The 19538-nt window shown below is 53.7% G+C and overlaps 1 protein-coding gene across 2 annotated transcripts in view; it reads left to right on the top strand.

Annotated features, from left to right (window-relative positions):
• LOC113954208 (tyrosine-protein phosphatase non-receptor type 11-like) overlaps nucleotides 1-19538 on the top strand; it is a 39317-nt gene that overhangs the window by 1396 nt on the left and 18383 nt on the right. The window contains exons 1-2 of one of the 2 annotated variants that reach the window (XM_027658255.1): nucleotides 9979-10074; nucleotides 18965-19087. In XM_027658255.1, coding sequence (XP_027514056.1) covers nucleotides 10067-10074; nucleotides 18965-19087 — 131 coding nt within the window. In that variant the 5' untranslated portion in view covers nucleotides 9979-10066. Of the gene's footprint in view, nucleotides 1-9978; nucleotides 10075-18964; nucleotides 19088-19538 lie in introns of those variants that run through there. The other variant, XM_027658254.1, reaches the window with a different exon arrangement.

The following is a 19538-nucleotide window of genomic DNA, read 5'->3' as shown; positions in this document are numbered from 1 at the left end:
CAATATTTCTCTGTGCTGCCCTTACCTTGCTGGCTCCACCCTGCTGGGCAGTCACCCGGGGCACCAAAGTGCCAGGGGCAGCTCCATGGTTGGGATGCTGCTGCCAGCTGAGCACTGCAGGAGTCCTGAGGAACCTGACAGGGGGCAGAGCCACGTGGGCTGGATTTTGGGGGGTCTGTGTGTTTTGGCGGGGTGGTTGCTCCCAACATCTGTCACTCCATCCTTTCCACCTGTGCTGGATTTGCTGATCCTGGATCTGAACCACTGCTCAGGTCCTTTTTCCCCAGCCTTTCTTCTCTTGCCCAGCAGGTTTTTAGGGTACCTGCCAGGTGTTTCTGGCACCTTTCTGCCCTGCCTGATCCCTGCCTGATGCTGTTCTCCCCCTGGCTCATGGCATGGCCTGGTGCTGCCTTAGCTGGATCTCCTGGGATCATGAGCTGGGCCTGGCATCTGAGTGATGCTGCCCCTCCTCTGCCTCGGTGCTCAGCCTTTGCTGTGCCATAAAGATCTGGGAGGATAAATCTCACACCCCTAGTGCTGATTCCACAAGTCAGCAGGTCCCAAATTCCCTGTTAATTTTTTTTTTCCCTAGAAAAGGGTTTCACAGGGTATGTGGTGGCTGCCCTGTGCATTGCTCTTGTCTGCAGGGCAGGCTTTTTGCTCCACAGCCACATTTCTTGGGATGCTGTGGCTGGGAGGAAGGGAAAGTCTGGAGGAAGTGAGGAAATGCCAGCTTCCTGAGGCTTGGCTGTCTCCAAAGGTTGCTCCAGTCCTGCAGGACTGAGTGCTGGGAGTGCTGTCAGAGGTGATCAATGGGGTGTGGAGGCACTTTGTGCTGGGGTTCTGCTGCTTTGGGGGTTGCTGCTGTGGAGGAGACAGTTCTTCTGTGCATGTCCAAGTTCACAACACCACGAGAGAGAAACTGCCCCTGGCTGGGGATGCTGGGAGTTCAAGGACCAAATGTTTCCAGTTTTGGGGACACTGAATCAGCAGACTAATGGTGCTCACAAGTCCTCTGGTGAAATGCTTCCATTTCTGTATCAGATTTCATAGAACTGTGGAATTGTTTGGGCTAGAATGGATCTCAAAGACCACCTTGATCCAACCCCTCTGCCATGGCCAGGGACACCTTCCACTAGCCCAGGTTGCTCCAACCTGGCCTTGGACAATTCCAGGGATGAGGCAGCCACAGCTTCTCTGGGCAACCTGTGCCAGGGCCTCCCCACTCCCCTGAGACTTGGCACAGAGATGCTGAGTGGTCCCACACCCAGAGCTGAGTACACCTGACAATGTTTTCCCTGCATGCAGTTTAACCTTTTTTAAAAATTTTAATTTTGAGGGCTGAATTCCTGTGCCCGGGACTAATTCTGTGGCACACTGTGGGTGGTTCCCTTTGAAGCCCTGGATTGTTTGTTATCCCAAATGTCCACTGGGGTGGGAAGCAGGGGCTGCTCCAGCGTGGCTGGTAAGTTGGGATTGGCCAAAGCCCTCCACGTGCTGTCCCCAGGGTGACTTACCAAGCTTGTGCAGGCCACGTTTCTGGGCATTCTGAGGCATCAAATGCATCCTGCTGTGCCCTGAAGCCTCGCTGTCCAACCCTGCAGTGACAGGGAATACAATGCCAGCCTGTGGTCCCAGCTTTTCCCCACTCCCCTTAGCAGTGGGAAAACACATGCTTCCTGTGCTGAATCCAAATGTAAATATTAAGTTGAAGTATTTGCAATAGCTGCTTACTTTGGCAGCCTGGCTGGTGGTGGGGAGGTGGGAACTTCTGGTGCAGGAAGCAAAACCAGGTCAGTGTTTTGGCATCTCGGATGTTCAGCAACAACACGATGGGCAGAGCTCAGGGAAGGGGTGGCTGGAACCAGGACTGTGGATCTGACTGGTGGCTCAAGCCCTTGGTTGTTCAGAAATCCCCTCTGGCAGCTCCTGTGAGCTCTTCATTCCCATCTCTTCAGGTGGTACCTCAGCCCTTGGCTCTCAGCTGCCTTGTGCTCAGCTCCAGCTCAAAAAAGAACATTCAAAAGGCACCTTTTTTCCTCCCTCCTTTGCTGTGGCTGCACCTGGACCTTGGCTGAGGCTTTCCTGGTTTTCTCTCTCTGGCCAGGCTGTACAAAGACAGCTTTAGATACAGGCTTTGTTCACAGAGGATGGGAGAATCAAAGCTCAAGGGGACTTGTCTGTGTGTGCTGAGGCTGCCTGGGGAGGAGCAGACGTGCTTTTGCACCAGGCTCAGCTGTGGGAAATGAGGACTGGAACAGCAGCAGCAACTTAAATTACATTTCAATTCCAAGCCTTCAGCCTGCTGCTTATTTCCAGATAGGGGCAGGTCATGAGATGCATAAACACACTGTTCTCCCCCCCTTTTCCAGGGAGGGATAAAGGATGGTTGGTTAATGCCTGAGTTCAGACAGAGAAAACTGGCCTTGCCTAGGAGGGGTTTTGGATCAGGCTCTCGGTGATTTTCCAGCATCCTATGGTTTTCCCCGAGGCACAGCGAGCTGCTCTCGTTGTGGTCCCACGACAAATGAAGCTCTCTCAGCCCTAGAACACATTTGTGGGATGCAGCTGTACCTCCTTTGCAGGCTGCCAAGGAGAATTCCTGAATTCCTCGCCGGCTGCAGCAGGGAAGGCACAGGGCTCCAGAGGGGAAGCCAGGCTTCCCCTCCCACTGCCAGAGCTTCCCCCGGGGCTGGGTGGTACCCGAGCTGCAGCCAGGTCCAAATGGGGCTGGTTTCTAGGAGATGATTCTCCTCAGGAGCCTCAGAGGCACCTGAGTGGATGAATGGGGGCTTTGTGCTCCAGCAGAGCCAGCTGGGCTCTCCCAGGTTTTTGGAGCTGTTTGGACACAGCAAGTGAGCCAGCAGGCACTGGGAAGGCTGCTCCCAGTGCTCCCAGTGCTCCCAGCACCTGAGCTGCCTGCCCAGCAAGGCCCTTGGATGGCCAAGGCACGTGATGGGCTCAGCAGGAACGTGCCTGTGGCTCTGTGGCCGGAGCTGCTGCTCCTTGGGAAGGGGAACAAACCTGGCTCGTGTGCCAGCCCCAGAGATGTTCCTGGGGGTGCAAAAAGGTGGGCATTGGCATCTCCCTCTGCTCAGTGAGGCAGACCCTGCTCTCCTGGAGGTTTTCCCCAGGGCTGGCTTCTCATGCTGGATCTCTCACTGACGGGGGTGAAGCAGCTGGAGGGAAGGGTCGTGTTCTGAAAGGGGGGATTCAGCTTTTCCTCCACTTGGAAAAGACTGGCCAAGCCAAAGGGCTCCTTTATTCTTGGTGCCAACCACTTCTGTCACTCCATGAGCAAACCAGCAGCCTGGTCTCCCTCTCCAGGAGAGTTCTGTGAGTGGGGAGCCCAGAGCTGGGAGCTTTTCTGTGCCAGGTTTATCACCTCTCACCATCCATCACCTGCCTCCAGAGTGTCCCTGTCACCTCCCACCCTTGCACTGCAGATGCCCTTTGATTTCCCAATCGCTGAAAACTGATTTCACAACTTGGGTTTCCATCCCTGTCCCAAGACATGAACCAAGCCAATACCTACTTCCAAGCTCAAACCAGCCCCACACCCTCTGGGATGTGTGTGGAAGCAGCATTCCTAAGGCTGCAGCTCTTGAAGTATCGATTAATCCTTTCTTTGCAGTAGAAATGTTTATTCTATTGGGGTTTTTTTTTCACTGCCTTGACCAAAAGCAGGGCTGCACTTGCTGCCTGGTGATGGGAGGGCTGGAAAGTGGTTCCTGCAGCCCCAGTGTGTGTGTTCCAGGAAATGTGCGTGGGATGGAGCCTAATGAGATTACGGGGCTGCCTCTGTTTTGCAGCTTCCTGCACGGATCCAAAGGGAAGGAGGAAATTCTTCGCATTAAACCGGGCTGGAAATCAGGAACCGTGTGCTTCCTGTGGGTGCATTTTGCTCTGCAAAGAGCTCCTGCTGCTGCTCTTGCTGCTTGTATCCCAGGGAGCTTCCCAAAGGGCTCTCCCTGCCTGCTGGGCCCCGGGGAGGTGCACACCTTGGAGGAGGTCCACACCTCAGCATCTCCTGATCTCCTGGAGCAGATGCTGTGGCTGTCACAGGGCTTGGAGGAGATATTCATGGAATCCCAGAATGGTTTGGGTAGGAAGGGACCTCAAAGTTCTTCTTGTCTCACCCCCCTGCCATGGGCAGGGACACCTCCCACTAGCCCAGGTTGCTCCAAGCCCTGTCCAGCCTGGCTTTGGACACTTCCAGGGATGGCCTCCCCACCCTGACAGGGGAGGATTTCTTCCCAATATCCAATCTAACCCCCTCCCTCTGTCAGTTTTGTGGGAACAGGTCTTATCCTGGCTCATGGATGCTGGGAAACAAACTCTGCTCAGAGCTCAGTCTCCCACAGGGATTTCCCCACTGACACTGAGCATTCCTTCCTGGAGGTAACTGGGCTTTTCCTTCCCAAAAAATAAGTCCAGATACACTCTGGGTACAGGTTAAGACCTGCAGTCAGAGGATTTTATGGAATCATGGAATGGTTTGGGTTGGAAAGGACCTTTAAAGCCCATCCAGTCCCACCCCCTGCCATGGGCAGGGACACCTCCCACTAGCCCAGGTTGCTCCAAGCCCCATCCAGCCTGGCCTTGGACAATTCCAGGGATGGGATATTCTGTGTCACGTTCCAGAGCTTTCCATGTGGATAAGAGAAGCTGCTGCATCTTCTTTGGAATTCCCTCAGAGTATTTAACAGGGGGGTGCTCTGAGTGTCTCCCCAGTGCAGCCCCAGCCCTGCTCTGTCCGTCTGTCCCCTCCCTCTGCCCCCAAGGACCCCTGTGTGGGACACAGGGAGCTCTGATCCGCCCCTGTCACCTGGGGCACTGAGCAGATGCCCCAAAAAGTGCCCTCAGGGAGGGGGTCAGTGGGTCCAGCCGTGGCTGGAATCTCAGCAGAGTTCCCTCCAGCCCCTCTGGTGAGGGCTCAGAGCTGGGGAAGCCTCTCCCAGCAGGAGTGACAACCTTTATCTGGCTTTTTGCAGCTTCTTGGTGTGGAAAGCAGAGCTGGGGGAGGAGAGGGAAGTGGAGTTTTGTGTGGCTGGGCTGGGGGTGGCTGCAGCTGTGCTGATTGTGTTATCAGGTGAAGAGCCTGGCTCTCAGCAAGGACCTGCTCAAGGTTTCCTGAGCCCAGAGCCCGTGGGGGAGGTTCCCAGCCTCCCAGTCCTTGTTGTGGTTGGTGTTTGTCCCTCTTCCCAAGGGAATTGTGAGTGTGGATGTGGGACTGTTGGCTGAGCTGGGAGAAAAGGCACCATCCCAAAGGCAGGGCAGCCTTTTGAGGTGTTTATAAAATGTTTGTTATAAAAATGGAGTGTTTTCCGTGAGAGAACCAGAGGAGAAACCTGCTCAGAGTGGCAGCAGAGTGAGCAACAGCAACGTCATCCCTGCTGGATGCTCCCTCCGGGATAACCACGGGAACTGGGAAGCTCCTTCAGCTACAGATACCTGGAACAAGCCTTGGGAGCTGGGATAACAGGCAGAGGGGAGCCCATCCCTCGGGATGTGTCCTTTGGCCTCGGGCATTTCAAGAGAGTGGGAAGGTGACAGAGATTTAATTTCAAAACAGCACCAAAAAAAAAAAAATCCCCTTCACACCCTGGAGCAGCATCCCTACGTGTGAGGGAGTTGCCAGGGCTATATTTGCCCTTGGGTTGTGGGGGGGGTTTTTTGGAGGGGTAGTTTGTTTGTTTGTTTGCTCCCCCTCTTCCTCCCACCCTCCTGAAATAACTCCCATCGCAGAAAACGCAGCGAGCTCTGCCACTGATTAAATTCTAAATATAACCGTGTTTGTTTTTTTTTTTTTTTGCCTCCCTCCAGTTCTTCGTGATGTGTCGAGGTAAAAAAAAAAAAAAAATAGCCTTGGCCTCTCTTCAAAGGGGACATGGGCCTGGTATGGGGCTGTATTTTTGTCCTGTCACCCTGCCCGGGGGCTGAAATAGAGCCCCTGGTTTTTAATTAGCTCCCTGGGTTATATAATCCCGAGAGCTGAGGGTTTCTGGCCCTGGCCAGGACGCACATGATGCCAGGGGTTGGGGCAAAGGTGGTGTGGCAGGGCAGGGAGGACACTGCAGGAATCTCCTCTGCTCCTGCTGGCCCCGGTGCCAAGTGGGATGGGGCTGGGGAAGCCGAGATGCTCCTGCCTTCCTTAGTTATTTATGTCGTGGTGCTGCTGGGAGGGGAACCTGCTGAATGAGGAAGGTCCTGGTTGATGGTGAAAGCCCCTGGACTCGTCCTGCTGCCTCGGGGGCAGCTTTTGGTTTTCCTCTCTGCTCAGGGGTTTTCCTGCCCTTGGCATCAAACTAAAAATAAGTTGGTTGCCCTCCTGGCTGAGTGGGAGCACGTTTGTTTTCCTGTAGCTCAGGTCTGGATGCCCAAGTGTTATCCTACAGATTCAACAGGAAAAGTAGGAGCCAAATGCTGCAGTCAGGTGCTGGCTGCTGGCCCTACCTGCTTTTCTTGCTCCCAGAACGTTTCTCTGGCAGTGCCCTGGCACTGCTGCTGCTGCAGAACGTGCCCATCCTCGTGGTTTGCCCCTTGGAAGGTCTCAGGGTTTGTCCTGGGGGTTGTCTTGGCAATGTAACAGGAGCAGCTGGGTGTGTGTTCAAGCCTCTCCTTGCCCTTTGCTCGTAATCTGATGTGTGGATGCAGTTCCCACTTCCTGGAATGTTTTTGGTCAGGGCTTATTCCAACCTGGGCAAGGGAGGGATGTGCTGAAGTGGCAGTGCCCTGTGTTGAACCAACTCATGTGTTGGGCCATTCCAGCCCTGTTCCAGGGAGAGCTGGGCACAGGGGGGGTCAGGATTTGTGCTGCTGTAGCTGTGGGAACTCAGTGTTGTCCTCTCAGCTCAGAGGAACTGGTGTGCACTTCCAGAAGTGCAGTTCAGTGAGGAAGGTGTGCTTTGGCAGGGCTTGACTCGGTTGGAACTGGCTGGTTTTGGTGTCCCTCTTGACCTCAGGAAGAAGAAGATGCAAAGCACCTCTGGGATTTGAACAGACTCCTCCAAACCTTAAAGCTCCAGTTTGGTGTTCTGGGCATGAGCCACACACTGAAGGTTTGCAGGTCCCTCAGCCTGGTGTGGGCTGGAATTTCTCCTGGCTGATGTTCAGATGCCTCAAAAGCTGCTGGATTTTGGGAGACAGGGGCTGTGGCCCCATGTTTGCTCCCAGTGCTGAGCCCAAGGCTGTGATGGCAGAAGGCTTTGCCTCCAAACACGGTGGGATGCAAATAGGAATTCAGAGCTCCACGCTGCCCAACCTCCTTTTTCCTTTCCTCCCTTTTTGCTGTATCACTGCAGCTGTTATCTCTGGCATCTCCACTGTCTGTCTGCCTGTTGGGCAGAGGAGGAGTGTCTGAGTGCTAAGTAGGAAGCTGGTGTGTGTTTTCAAGCTCAGGTTTGGAGGGAAGTGCTGGCGGTGAACAAAGGAAAGTCCTGTTCTGGTTGTGAAACCACTTGTTGCCCTCGATTGTTGGACGCCAGCTCAGCTCTTCCTTGTTGTTCAGGGCTGCTTTCAGCCTTGGAATGGTGACAGAGAGAGAGGATGTGGTTTTATTCCTCGGGTGTTTTGTCTTTGGAAGAGATGACCTGTTAACTGTAGGCTAATCTCAGGAGGAATCCACCTTCTGCTTGTGTTGTAGGGATAAGAAGAGCTCCAGAGCCAATTCCAAGCACTGCCTTTCCCAGAGACAAGTTTCTTGAGGCTTCTTTGCTGTTTCCAAAGATCTTCTGTACCACTTTCCCTGTGTTTAGTGGCACTTCTGGAGCACTTTTCCTCACAGGCTCCAGCTGTGCACAGCTGGAATGTCAGGCTGGAGATGGTTCTGGATAATTCTAACTCTTGACACCTCAGCCTGTCTTCAGGGTGGAGCAAAATCTGGTTATTTCAGAGGGCTGGAATCTCACCAAATCCACTGAAAACTCTGGCAGGAACATTAATGCTTTGGGGTGACATTTGGTGACTGCTCTACAGGGTGTTTGGGATGGTGCAATTATCATGGAGACTGGCATGAGAAAACAAGGATCTGAGCATCCTCCTGGAGCGTAAGAGCTGCTCTTCCTCCTTCAGCAGGATGAGGAGCCCAGCTCTTGTTCCAGGAGCTCCTTGAGTGGGATTAATCCCTCAAAGTGACCAAGCTCTGTGCTGTTCACCCCCTGCTCCCCAGCCCTTCCCAGCATTTCCCAGCGAGCTGGGACCTCCAGAGTGCCGGGCTTTGCTCCGAGGTGGAGATTTGCTGATCCCTAAATCTCCCCTGTGCCTCAGCTGCTCTGTTGGCACATTAAAGGCTCGCCACAAAGCAACCCTAATTGTGCTAAGTGTCTGCGGGATAATGGACTAAATGCTCAGGATTGCAGAGGCAGCCGCATTCCCGGCCGTTTAATACCTTGATTGATGGGCGTTTAGTTGTTTGCCAGCCCAGGGACAGCCTTTCCCAGCTCTGCTTTCTCCTGCTCTAGGAAGCTGGTGATGCAAGGGGCTTGCAGGATGAGGCAGGAGGGAGCTGTCTGGCCAGTCGTGTGGCCTCAGGGCTGCAACGATCCCGAATTTGCCGGGCTTGGGTGTCGTGCTCTTCCTCCCCAGCTCGCTGAGCCAAGACAGGGAGGCCAGTGGTGGTTTTGGGCTCGGTTTGGAAGAGTGGAGTTGTCCCCCTGTTGCCAGAGCCTGCAGGACTGAGAACCCAAGTTCTGGCTGCCCAGGGGTGGTCTGTGGAGAGGTCTGTGTGCCTGAAAGCTTGGCTGAATATCCCAGTTATCCCATGGGATGCAATAAAAGATGTTTTCTGTCCCTTGCTGTCTCTGGCCATGGAGGTGCTTGGGCTGTCTGACAGAGATGTGTCCCTGCCTAGTCAGGGCAGAGACTTACTTAGGACCACTATAAACACCAAGCTACACTTTAAACTCCACCAATAATCCCTTACCTACTAGTCTCAAAACCTCTAATAGGAGGAGAAACCTCTTTAGAACTCCCTCCATCCATGGACAGTTTTCTGGCCTGTGTATTACAGATGGTTTTGTCCTCATAAAGCAGCTCAAAATTAAATTGCAGGCCCACCTGCCAGACAGCTGGAGCGTTAAAAATACCTGTCAGCAGCCAGCTCCTGGTTCAGGGTTCTGCTCTGCATCAGCCCCTGAATTGACTGTTTCTCTCCACCCCTGAGGAAGGAACTGGACTCTCAGGGGTTGCCTTGGGGTCCGTGTGCTCCTGGGAACTGCCCAGAGTGAGCTCGGGAAGGGGATGCAGAAAAGGAAGGTCAAAAAAAGCAGGGCAGGGTGTCTGTGTGTCCCCTCCCAAAATGCTCCCAGAGCAGAGAGAAGGTGCCAAGTGAAGCCCCCTCTCCGGAGGGCAGAGCCGAGCGAAGGGGGAAGCTTTGTCAGCTGAAATTAGAACCCACCCCCCCAAAAAAAAACAAACAGGGATGCAGAGATGTTTTGGGAAACCTGAGCATCTCAAAGGTTTCTCCTGAAGGAGGGTGGCAGCCCCGTGCCTGGAGCCTGGACCCAGGAGCTGGTGCTCTCCCAGGAGACAACATCCAGAAGGTCTGGAGCAGAAAACTCCACGGCTGCTTTGCAGGGAGGGGGGAAGGAAAACGTCGAAGGAAGTGCTGCCCAGAGCTCCATGGAGTAGAACTCTGCCCGTTAGTGGCTCTTTCTCCCTCTCCCTCAGCCCTGGCTGCCCGGGAGCTGTCAGGCAGATGCCGTCACGCCCCGGTGGTGGCTGCCCTCGCCATCCCCTGCTCGACACTCCGCTCGCAGCTGCTGCCTCGGTACCGATAAGAGAACGAGATGACTTCCTTTTCTTCTCCCCACCCCCCCTGCCCCCTTCCCCAACAAGCCGCGTTGTTTTTGGGCAAATAACTTCGCTGTCACTTCACTCGAAACTTTGCGGGCTCTGCCGCCCTGCCCGGCGCTGCTGGAGGATGCTGGAGGCTGGAGCGTTCCTGGGAGGCAGCAAAGTGCCCTCTGCATCCTAGAGCAGCTCCCAAACCCTCCGAAATCTTCCTGCCTCTGTGGTTTCTGTGGACTAACGAGTCTCTGTGGCGGGTCAGGAGCCTTGACCAGTTATGGTGAGGTAGGAGATCTGCTCTCTCTCTCTCTCTCTCTGTGTGCGTCTGGCTTCTATTTTTAACAAAGCTGATTGTTCTGAGGGGGGAGCAAAGCGAAGGGGAGAAGGTGTGGAGGTCACGGGTCACGCTGGGAGTGCACAGAAAGATGCCACTTGTGCTGCAGGAGCTGATTACCAGAGAGCACCCAGGGAGGCGGGGGGTGCTTTAGGGTGGGAAAAGTGATTAACAGAGAGCACCCGGGGAGGCAGGGGTGCTTTAGGGTGGCAAAAGTGATTAACAGGGCTCGTTAGCAAATTGTCTGCTGACAGGCCGGGCTCTCCAGTGGAAACTTCCCTCAGCTGGCCCTGCAGCACATGGTGCCGGTGACTCTGTCCCTGCGCTGCCTCCGGCGCTGGGAAACGGTGCGTTCGCAGTTTCGTTTGTGTGACTGCAGCTCGTGTGGCTCGCCGTGCTGACTGCAGCCCGGGAGAGGTGATCCCTGCCTGGGCAGGATGTTATTTTGTGCTCTTATTAGATTTTTATCTCGTGTTGCCTCGCTGCGCTAAAAGAGTTCTGCCTTATCTCTCTGGCTGAGCACGCTTTTTGTGGGCTTGGTAACTCGCTTGCTGGTGGTGGAACATCCTGATTTCAGGGTGCTGGACGTTCCCTGGGTGGGTTTTGTAGCTACAAAGTGCGTGAAATGACAGCATTTAGTGAGAAGGGCGGTGTGTGTCATGTAATGAAGGTTATATGGGGCATGAAGTGTGAAGCGGTGAAGGTTCTATGGGGTGTGAGCTGTACAAGGCTCTGCTGGAGCAGGGAATGGAGTGTGAAATGATCCCCCTGCCAGGCTGGGAGGCACAGCAGGCAGCGTGAAGAAGGCTGGAAATGCAGGGAATGGATTCAGGGCTGTGCCTGAAGCAGCGTTTGAGGCTTTGGGAGCGTTGTGCGAGTGGCTCTTTGCCATGGAGTGCGAAGTGGAGCCTGCCTTGGGTCTTCCTTCCTTCCTCCCTCGGGCACGGGCCGCTCCCAGCGCTCCTCAGGGATCCAGGTGATGGAAGCAGCTCCAGCCTGTTGGTACTTTACATTCCCTGGTACCTCAGGAGCATCCCAAGGCTTCTGCCCCCCCCTCCTCTCTGTGCTGCTCTCTCAGGTGTTGCAGGAGGGGCTGCTGGCTCCGTTTCTGTTCACTGGGTGTGTTCTGCTTCACTGGATCAGAGCAGAGCAACTAAACAAATACTTTCCTGCTCCAGGAGGAAGCCTGTCAGTCAGACAGCAGCTGGGGCTGGCTGCTGACAGGTATTTTTAATGCTCCAGCTGTCTGGCAGGTGGGCCTGCAATTTAATTTTGAGCTGCTTTATGAGAACAAAACCATCTGTAATAAACGGGCCAGAAAACTGTCCATGGATGGAGGGAGTCCTAAAGAGATTTCTCCTCCTATTACAGGTTTTGAGACGAGTAGGCAAGGCATTATTGGCTGAGGTTAAAGTGTAGCTTGGTGTTTATGGTGGTCCTAACAGCAGAATAACCTTCGAGTAGAAAATGTTGCTTTAAACAGTAAGTTTGTTTCGGAGAATTAAATCAGAAAATTTGAAAACCGCAGCCAAAAATAACGACCTCGCACACCTTTGGGGCTGCTGCTGCCAAAACAGCTCCAGGGGCCTGAGCTAAACACCTTTTTTTAATTAAGAGAACATGGGTGTAAATCCTCTGGGCAACTTGGAGGAGCCCCAGCTGCCAGTTCCCTGCTGGTGCAGGTGAGCCTGGCTGGGTGTTGAAACACTCCTTGGCCTGATAAAAACTGGGGCTGCCTCTCCCATTCTGGGAAAACAGAACTGCCAGGCAAAATTGGTGTCTTTTTCCCAGCAGTTTCAGCTGCTGCCCCTCTGGGAAGGCCTCTGCTCCTTGGGAATGTGCTCCATGGGAATATGCACCATTTCCCAGGGAAGCAGCTGGTGCCTGTTCCAGCCCCATGTCATCTTTCCTTGGAGTCTCAGTGGTTCTCTTCTGCAGATTTTACAGGTGCTCTTCCCTCCCCAGCTCCTTCCCACCTGGATTTTACCAGCTGGGAATGGCAGTGAGAGGCTGAGAGCCAAATCCTTCTGGGATACGGATGATTCAAGGGGAGAGGTGGCAGGTTTGGGATCTGTCTTTGTTCAAACACCAGTGGACAGAACACTCACCCTGAAGTCCCTGCCCCAAGCCTTTACTACACTAATCACAGAGTTTAAGTTTACCCAACACCCCTCTGCCCAAATTCTTTGGGTGTCCCATCCTGACCTGCAGTAAAGATGTTTCTGGACCCTTCTTTCTGCTGTGACTCCATCCTTGGGGTGCCCTGCTGTGAGTCTGTTGATGAATAAATGGGTGGGGATGGACCCTGGGGGGGATGGAGAACCCTGTGATGCTCCACAGAAGGAGCTCTTACATCCAGGCAGGAGTGTGGGATATCTTCCTTTGGAAGTGGAGGTGTGAGCTGGCACTGGTGGTGGGAGACTGAGCTCTCTGACAGCTCCTTCCTTCCTGCCTTCAGTTTGGAGCTTCCACTCCTCCTCCTGTGGCTGGACAGGACCAGCTGGAGCCTGATGGGTGACAGTGCTTGTGTGTCTGGAGTTGGGGAATGTGGGTGCAAGGATACCCAAATCCAAGGGCTAACAGGCCCACTCTGGTTTGCATGGATGCACAGCATGGAGTGGTCAGTCTGACTTTTCTCTGGTGTCTGGTAAATGTCCCCTGGGCCACCACTGTGTCCCAATCCCTGCACACCCTCTGGATGGACTCTCAGCTGGCCAAAGAGAAGCCCAGAGCTGCTGGGTGAGCCAAGGTGAGCACGCTGGGAATTGGAATGGTGTGGAAAATCTTCTGGAGCAACGCCTGTGCTTGATTTTTTTCACAAGCTGTGGCTGCAAGACCAGAGCTGTGAGACCTGAGTGTTTGCAAACTGAGGGACCAGGAGTGAGGAGGGACCTTCAGAATGGCCCAGGCACAACCCCTCACATCTCTTGCACGCGTTCACCAGCCCCTGGTGTGCCTCAGCCTCCCGGGGGTGCAGTGGTGGGTGCAGGAGCTGCTCACTGGGCCGGGCTGGGAGGGCACAGCAGCTCAGGGGCAGGTGCCAGTCGCTGTCACATCCATCCCGTGTGACAGCACAGCCTGGGTCACACACCCGTGCTCTGGTGCCTGTTTGCTCTGCTCCTGTGGAGCACTCTGCCCTTTCTGTCTGCAGATGGTGTGGGGTTTTTCTGTGTCCTGGACTTAATTTTGTCCGTGGCTTCCTTTGCTCGTCACCGCTGAGCCTTTATCTGGGCAGCGCAAGCCGTGGTGGTGGAAAGGGGGTTTGTGGTGGTGGAAGGGGGTTTGTGATGGTGGAAGGGGGTTTTTCCCATATCAGGAGTGTGGGATGGGCTGTGAGGAAGTGCCAGTGATAGGCAGAGCCCTGGAATGAGTGCAGGCTGGGGAGACCAAGCTTCTTGCAGCCACTTCAGCCTGGCCATGGCCTGGACTAACCTCAGCTGAGGGAAGAGTCACCGAGAGAAGGAGCTGGGAAATCAGCACCTCCCTTTAGAGCTGCTGAGCTTCCCCTGCCTTTCCTGAAGCCAGGCAGAGCTGTGTCCCTAAAACTAGGGCTGGAAGATGCCCCTAAAACAGGTGTGTGAGTGACTGAGTGTGGGACATGGGGCAGTGTGTCCCTGTCCAGGGCTGCCCTGGGCTGGCTGGGACGAGGAGCCTCCATGGAGCTCAGGTGAGGTGCTCTGTGCCCCAGCCTGCCCCCTGGACAGTGCTTGTTTGGGTGAAAAGGAGAAGTGTGAACAGTGTTTTAGCTCTCTTTTTTTCACCCAGAGCAAGGCTGTCACAAAGGGTGTCTGGAGAGCAGGGTAAGAACTTGCCCTTTTCCCTGGGAAGTTCACCCAGGCTTCCTCCACACAGGCAGACAGTGACAACCATGTGGGCTGTGCTGCAGTTTCTGGGTTTTTCTCCTGGAAATTGCTATTTTTGAGCTGATGACCTGATTCATAACCAGGATTTCCCTGGAGGGATAAGAGGTGACTTGTGTGTGATTGCATTTTGACCCTTCCCAGCTCAGATCAGGACCTTTTTAAGAGACGTGAACTTACAGCAGAGAGGCTGAGGGAACCCTGGCAGACTTTGCCAAGCAAATTTGGCACCACAGAGGTGCCAGCTCCTCCAGATGATGTGTTTTCTTGTGCATCCATCCCAGGCAGAGGAGCTGATGCATCCCCCTTAACTGGCTGCTATTTATGTGACAGGAGTTTTTCGTGCTACTTGTCCTCGGAGTGATTTCTGTCTGCTCTGATCTCAGCCAGATTGAACAAGCTATTTAGTTCCCTGGGTGAAAAATCATCACTTTGGGGCACCTAAACAACTTGAAACCTTTTTGCTGAGAGGCTGTGCCAGATCATAGGTGTGCTGCTGCTTTTGGGAGATGGGGTGGATGGTCCAGGAGGGGAAGGAATGGGACAGCACGTGGAGAGAGGGAGATGTGCCAGGGACAGGCATGGACTGGAATAATTTAGATAAAGGAACTGAATCATAGGGAGTTGATGAGTGCAGACTGCTGCGTGTGTCAGGGAGACAGGACAGATGTGAATTTATATTAATTAGCAATTAGTGCCAGCTGAGGCTCCAGAGCCAAGTAAATGGGAACTGTCTGCACCAGCTCCCTGCCAGGAGGGTGGTGCCTGCTCCTACTTCTGGAAGGAAAGAGCTCCTGGAGCGCTTTCCCTGCTGTCTCTGGGGTTTGGATGTGCACTCTGCTCTTCCTGCTTCAGCAAAAGCCACCCCCTCCCCCAGGATGGGTCTGTCCAGCACCTTCCTCCAGGTCTTCAGGGACGGGGTTGAGACTGGAATTAAATGACAAGAGTCGTAAAACTGATCTTAGTGATGTAGTTCAGTTAATCCCTGCCTAAACCCAGGGGTTTTTTTGATGGAAACTTCTGTGCCCAGGGTGCTCCTGTGCAGGTGGCACTTCTGGAGAAGCTCTTCTCGAGAGCTGGGTGTGAAACCCTCGCCGATGGGAGGGTTTGGGTTTCAAACCAGAGCGTGGGTGGTGAGTTAAACCCTTCTTTGTGACACAGAGAGAGCTCTGGGTGCTCTGCAGCTCCCACCAGCTCTGCTTCTTCACCCCTTGTGAAGGTTGTTGGCTGATGGGCAGAGGCGTGGGCTGAACTTTCCATCGCTGCAGCCTCAGGTGATTCGCACCCCCTGTGGGTGGGTGAAGCATCCCTGGGGTGTCCTGCAGCAGGACAGTGGGCTGGGGTGGTCCAGAGGCTGCTGAGGGAAAAGGGGAAATTGCCCCTGCCTGGATTTTGATGTGCCAAGTGACTGGAAAAGCTGCCCAGAAGGCAGTGGGTGCAGGAAGGGAATATCCAGAGACACGGAGAAAGGGCTTCCCTCTGGGGTTAGGGCTTGGTACCCGCCCTGCTGAGGGGCTGAGCGGTTCCTACAGCCCAACACAATGAGCTGATGGATCTTTATATTCCCTCTGAATGGATATGAAGTGTCTGGGTCCCTTCTGCAGCTCTGAAGGGGTTTTTTTCCCCTATTTGCTGAACAGGACACTTACCCTTGCAAAGAGCTGCACTGCCCCAAGTTACACCTGCTCTCACCAGTCCACAACCTCCTTTCTCTGCTGGAAGAATCCTCAGCTGATTATTTGCCTGGCTGCCTCCAAGGGCAGGGTCCATCCTCCTGGATCCATCCTCCTGGATCCTGCAGGATCCATCCTGCCTTTCCCCACTGCAGAGGGAGGTGGGGTGACTCTGCTGGGGATTTGGGGGTCTACCTGCCCTGCATCAACAGCATCTGCTGTGAGCATTGTCCCCCAGCTCCTGGCTGCTGTTGGGGGGCTGGAGCAGAGCAGAAGGGAGCTCTGGTGGTGGTTGATCCCATCCTCTCCCAGTTCCTGAGCTGCTGGATCAGAGCCTGTGCTGAACCACACACGGAGCCTCTTGAGCCATATTTTTTTTGATCCTTTCCAAGCCAAACACAGAGAAGTTTTACCATTCCAGATGCTCCAAATTCTCTCGCTGCCTCTGGGCTGAACTGTCCTACAAACCCAGGGCACGTGCACCTGGGGCTGGCTGCTCTGGGCACCCCCAGAACCAGGGCACACGCTGTCCCCAAGCCCTGTGACTGTGGCTTTCCCGTGTTCTGTGGTGACTCTGCTTTCCTGTGGGCAGGATTTGGGGAGACATCCTGGCTCTGCTGGTCTGTGAGGCTCAGCAGCCACCGTGTCCATGGGATCACGGAATATCCAGAGCTGGAAGGGACCCACAAGGATCATCGAGTTCAACCCCACTTTGGCACCTTCCTCTTCTGTGCTGCTTTGGAGCTCTGGGAGAGAAGGGGAAAGGAAAGGTGGTGGTCTGGAATAACTCACTCCCGTCTCCTTTGGGGCCTCACTGAGGAACTTTGTTGTTTACCTGTAGGTTAAAGGATCATCCCAGCACAGCTCTGTGTTAGCTGGGAGCTGGATCCCCCTTTGGCACCTCAGACAGTAATTTCCAAGGGTTCCTCTGGATCAGGATGGGATCACCCTGCTTCCCCAGTGCCACGTTCTGCTCCATTGCTGTAGTATCCTTTTGGATACGGTGCTTTTTTATCCTTTATCCACTTCATGGGATGTTTGCTGGAGCTGTTTAGAGTCCAGGATTCCCAGACAGACTTTTAAAACTGCCTCGTTTTATGGGTTTCTTAAGGGTGTAACAGTGTTGCTCAATTCTTTATTCTGTTTTATCCCAAGACAGGAGCAGAGGGATGCATTCCAGCAGAAGAAAGCATTCCTGCTCATGTGAGGGAGGAAATGACTAATAGTGCATGGAAATGATGACTCTTTAGTAATTAAAGAGAAATTATTTGATAAATTTTTAATGTGAAGAAATAGTCCCTTTTCCAGGGCTTCTGCTGGAATGTTGCTCCTGTTTTGAAGAGAGGGAGGTGCCTGTGTCTGATTTACCTGGATCCTCACTTTTATTTCCAGGGATTTTCCAGGGGTGACTCAGTCCTGCAAAAAGCCCTTGCCTGAGTGACCCACTGCACAGTGATGCTTATTATTTGCTGATATCAGAACTGATATCAGCTGATATTAATAATGGACTTTTTTTTCCTATGGTGGGGATCTAGTTTGGATCCTCTTTAAGTTGCTTTCCTTCTTGGAATGTTTGAAAGCTGCGAAAAAGAGGCTGAAAAGGGACTTGGGGATCGATTTTGTGGCTGTGGCCAACAGTGGGAAGGGAAGAGGGTTGTGGTCCTCACAGGTAGGAGGGATGTCGGGTCCTTTTGTCCCTGTTGGCTGTTCCTTGTGGCATCCCAGTGCCTTGGCTGCTGGAATATTCTCAGCCCCAGCACCTCTGCCCTCTTCTGGCACCGACAGAGGTGTCTGTTCTCAGCATCCCACAGGTCTGGCTCCAGCTGAGCATCCCAGGACAACCTGGGATTCCATGGGGGGTTTTTGGGCAGCCTTTGAAGGGGTTTGGACACTGTCACACAGACTGGGACGTTCCCAGAGCTGGTTTGTCCATATCTGCAAGAGCTCTCATCCCACTCTCGTTACCAAAGATATTTCCTTAGTATTTCCCCACCATGCTGCTTTTCCTGCCATTAGCATTCAGTGGGAATGCTGTGTGTGGCCTCTGGCAGCCTTGGGGTGTCCCTGAGCTCCATTAAGCCCCATTAGAACATTCCTTCCCCTCCCAGGAGCAGCTCTGGGGCCCAGTTAAGTGCTGGCCCCGCAGACAGTGGGTTTATGAAAGGGTGGCACTCGTGGGATGTCAGGAATACAGGCTTGGAAACGCTGGGATTCCTGTTTACCATCTGTTTCCAGGGCCCTTCCCTAACACACCTCTCCTCCTGCAGAAATCCAAGGATCTGCAGTCAAAACTGTTTGGCTTGTGGTGGCGGGGAGGAAATCCCAAATTGTGGAGGAGATGGTGACATTTCTTGACCTTTTCTCTGTGTGTACCTCAGAGACAAACACACACTCTGTTTGTAGGGTGGGTTTGGCTGTATTTCCTAACACAGGCATTTCTCTGCCCCCACTGAGATAAACTTGCAAACCCTTTGGGGAGGGGGGGATGATGTGTTGGCTAAATCTGACCCAGGGGCAGCTGTATCCCAGAAACCAGCTTCCTAAATGCTTCCAGATATCCTCCCCCTGAAAACCCACATTTCACTCGCTCTCTGAACGCTAAACCTTGCAGTTTTTAGTTGTTTAGTTCAGACCTGTCCAACCTCCAGGGACTCCTAAACATTGTCCTTTCCTCTGAAGGGGGGTTTGACTGTGCAGCCAGTCCTCTTGCAGCTGGTGCTGCCCCAAAAATACTCTGAATAAAACCCCCTTGTTACCATCCAGCGTTAATTGTGGCTCATCTCCTCTTTGCTCATGTGGAATATTCCATCAGTGTCTGCTGGAGCGTGACCTAAAGCTGAGCAATACTTTCAGAATCGAGTGCCTCTCGTTTTGGGGTGCTCTGTGTGGGACTTGTGAGATTACTCAAAAGAGCCTGGCATTTAGAAAAGTGGATTTTCAGCAGCTTCTGGGGAAAAAAAAAAAAAAAGGAGCTGTAAAACCGGTGCCACGTGGGGAATCATTGGTGTAATGTGCATATTTAGCACTCATTAAAGCCTGGGGAAACACCAGTTCTTGTGATCAAGGGAACTTGATGGAGACTGATAGCACAGAAATTAGATCAGGAGGTGGTTTGATGACGCTTCAAATACAAAGATTACATTAAAGTAGCACAGAAAATGATGAAACATTTTCCCCCTCGGGGTGAACTGTCTGTATTTCCCTTTTCTGCCGTGGCAGGAGGGTGAGGAGATGGACAGGAGCAGACTGTGCCTGCAGGTGGAAAAAGGGTGAATCACCCTCTCACGTGTCCCTTCTGCCCTTCACAGGTGGTTTCATCCCAACATCAGTGGGATTGAGGCCGAGAAGCTCCTCCTGACCAGGGGTGTCCATGGCAGCTTCCTGGCTCGCCCCAGCAAGAGCAACCCCGGGGACTTCACTCTCTCTGTCAGGTAAGAGGAGCAAGGGGCTGGATGGAGCTCTCCAGGCCACCTCTCTGGGAAGTCAAAGGCTCCCTGAACTCTCCCTGTCGCTGCAGAGGCTGTGCCAGGAGCCACACTCTGGTTTGTTCATCCCTGGGGGCTGCACATGCCCCTGTCCTGCCAGGGCTGGGCTCCTGGCACGTGTTTCCATGTTGCTGCCAGAGGAGGGAAGAGTATGTTCAGTCCCAGCAGGGGTGAACCCTCTCACTCTGATTCCAGAGGACCCAAATGCAGCTGCCTTTGGGAGAGACTCGTTTTCTGTGTCTGTGAGGGATCCCAGGATCACCCTCAGAGGAGGGTGAGCTGCTGCCCAGCCTCTCCACAGCTGAATTCCCTTTAAGATCACCTCCAACATGCTCCTGTTTTCTTTGGGACCAAGGCAGTGGCAGGAGGAAAGTTCTGTCAGTGGTCTTTGTGAGTG

The sequence above is a fragment of the Corapipo altera genome, unplaced genomic scaffold, assembly GCF_003945725.1.
Source record: "Corapipo altera isolate COAL_440 unplaced genomic scaffold, ASM394572v1 301, whole genome shotgun sequence".
NCBI lineage: Eukaryota > Metazoa > Chordata > Aves > Passeriformes > Pipridae > Corapipo > Corapipo altera.
The sequence above is the reverse complement of the archived record's forward strand: the minus strand, read 5'-3'. Positions and strand labels throughout refer to the sequence as shown.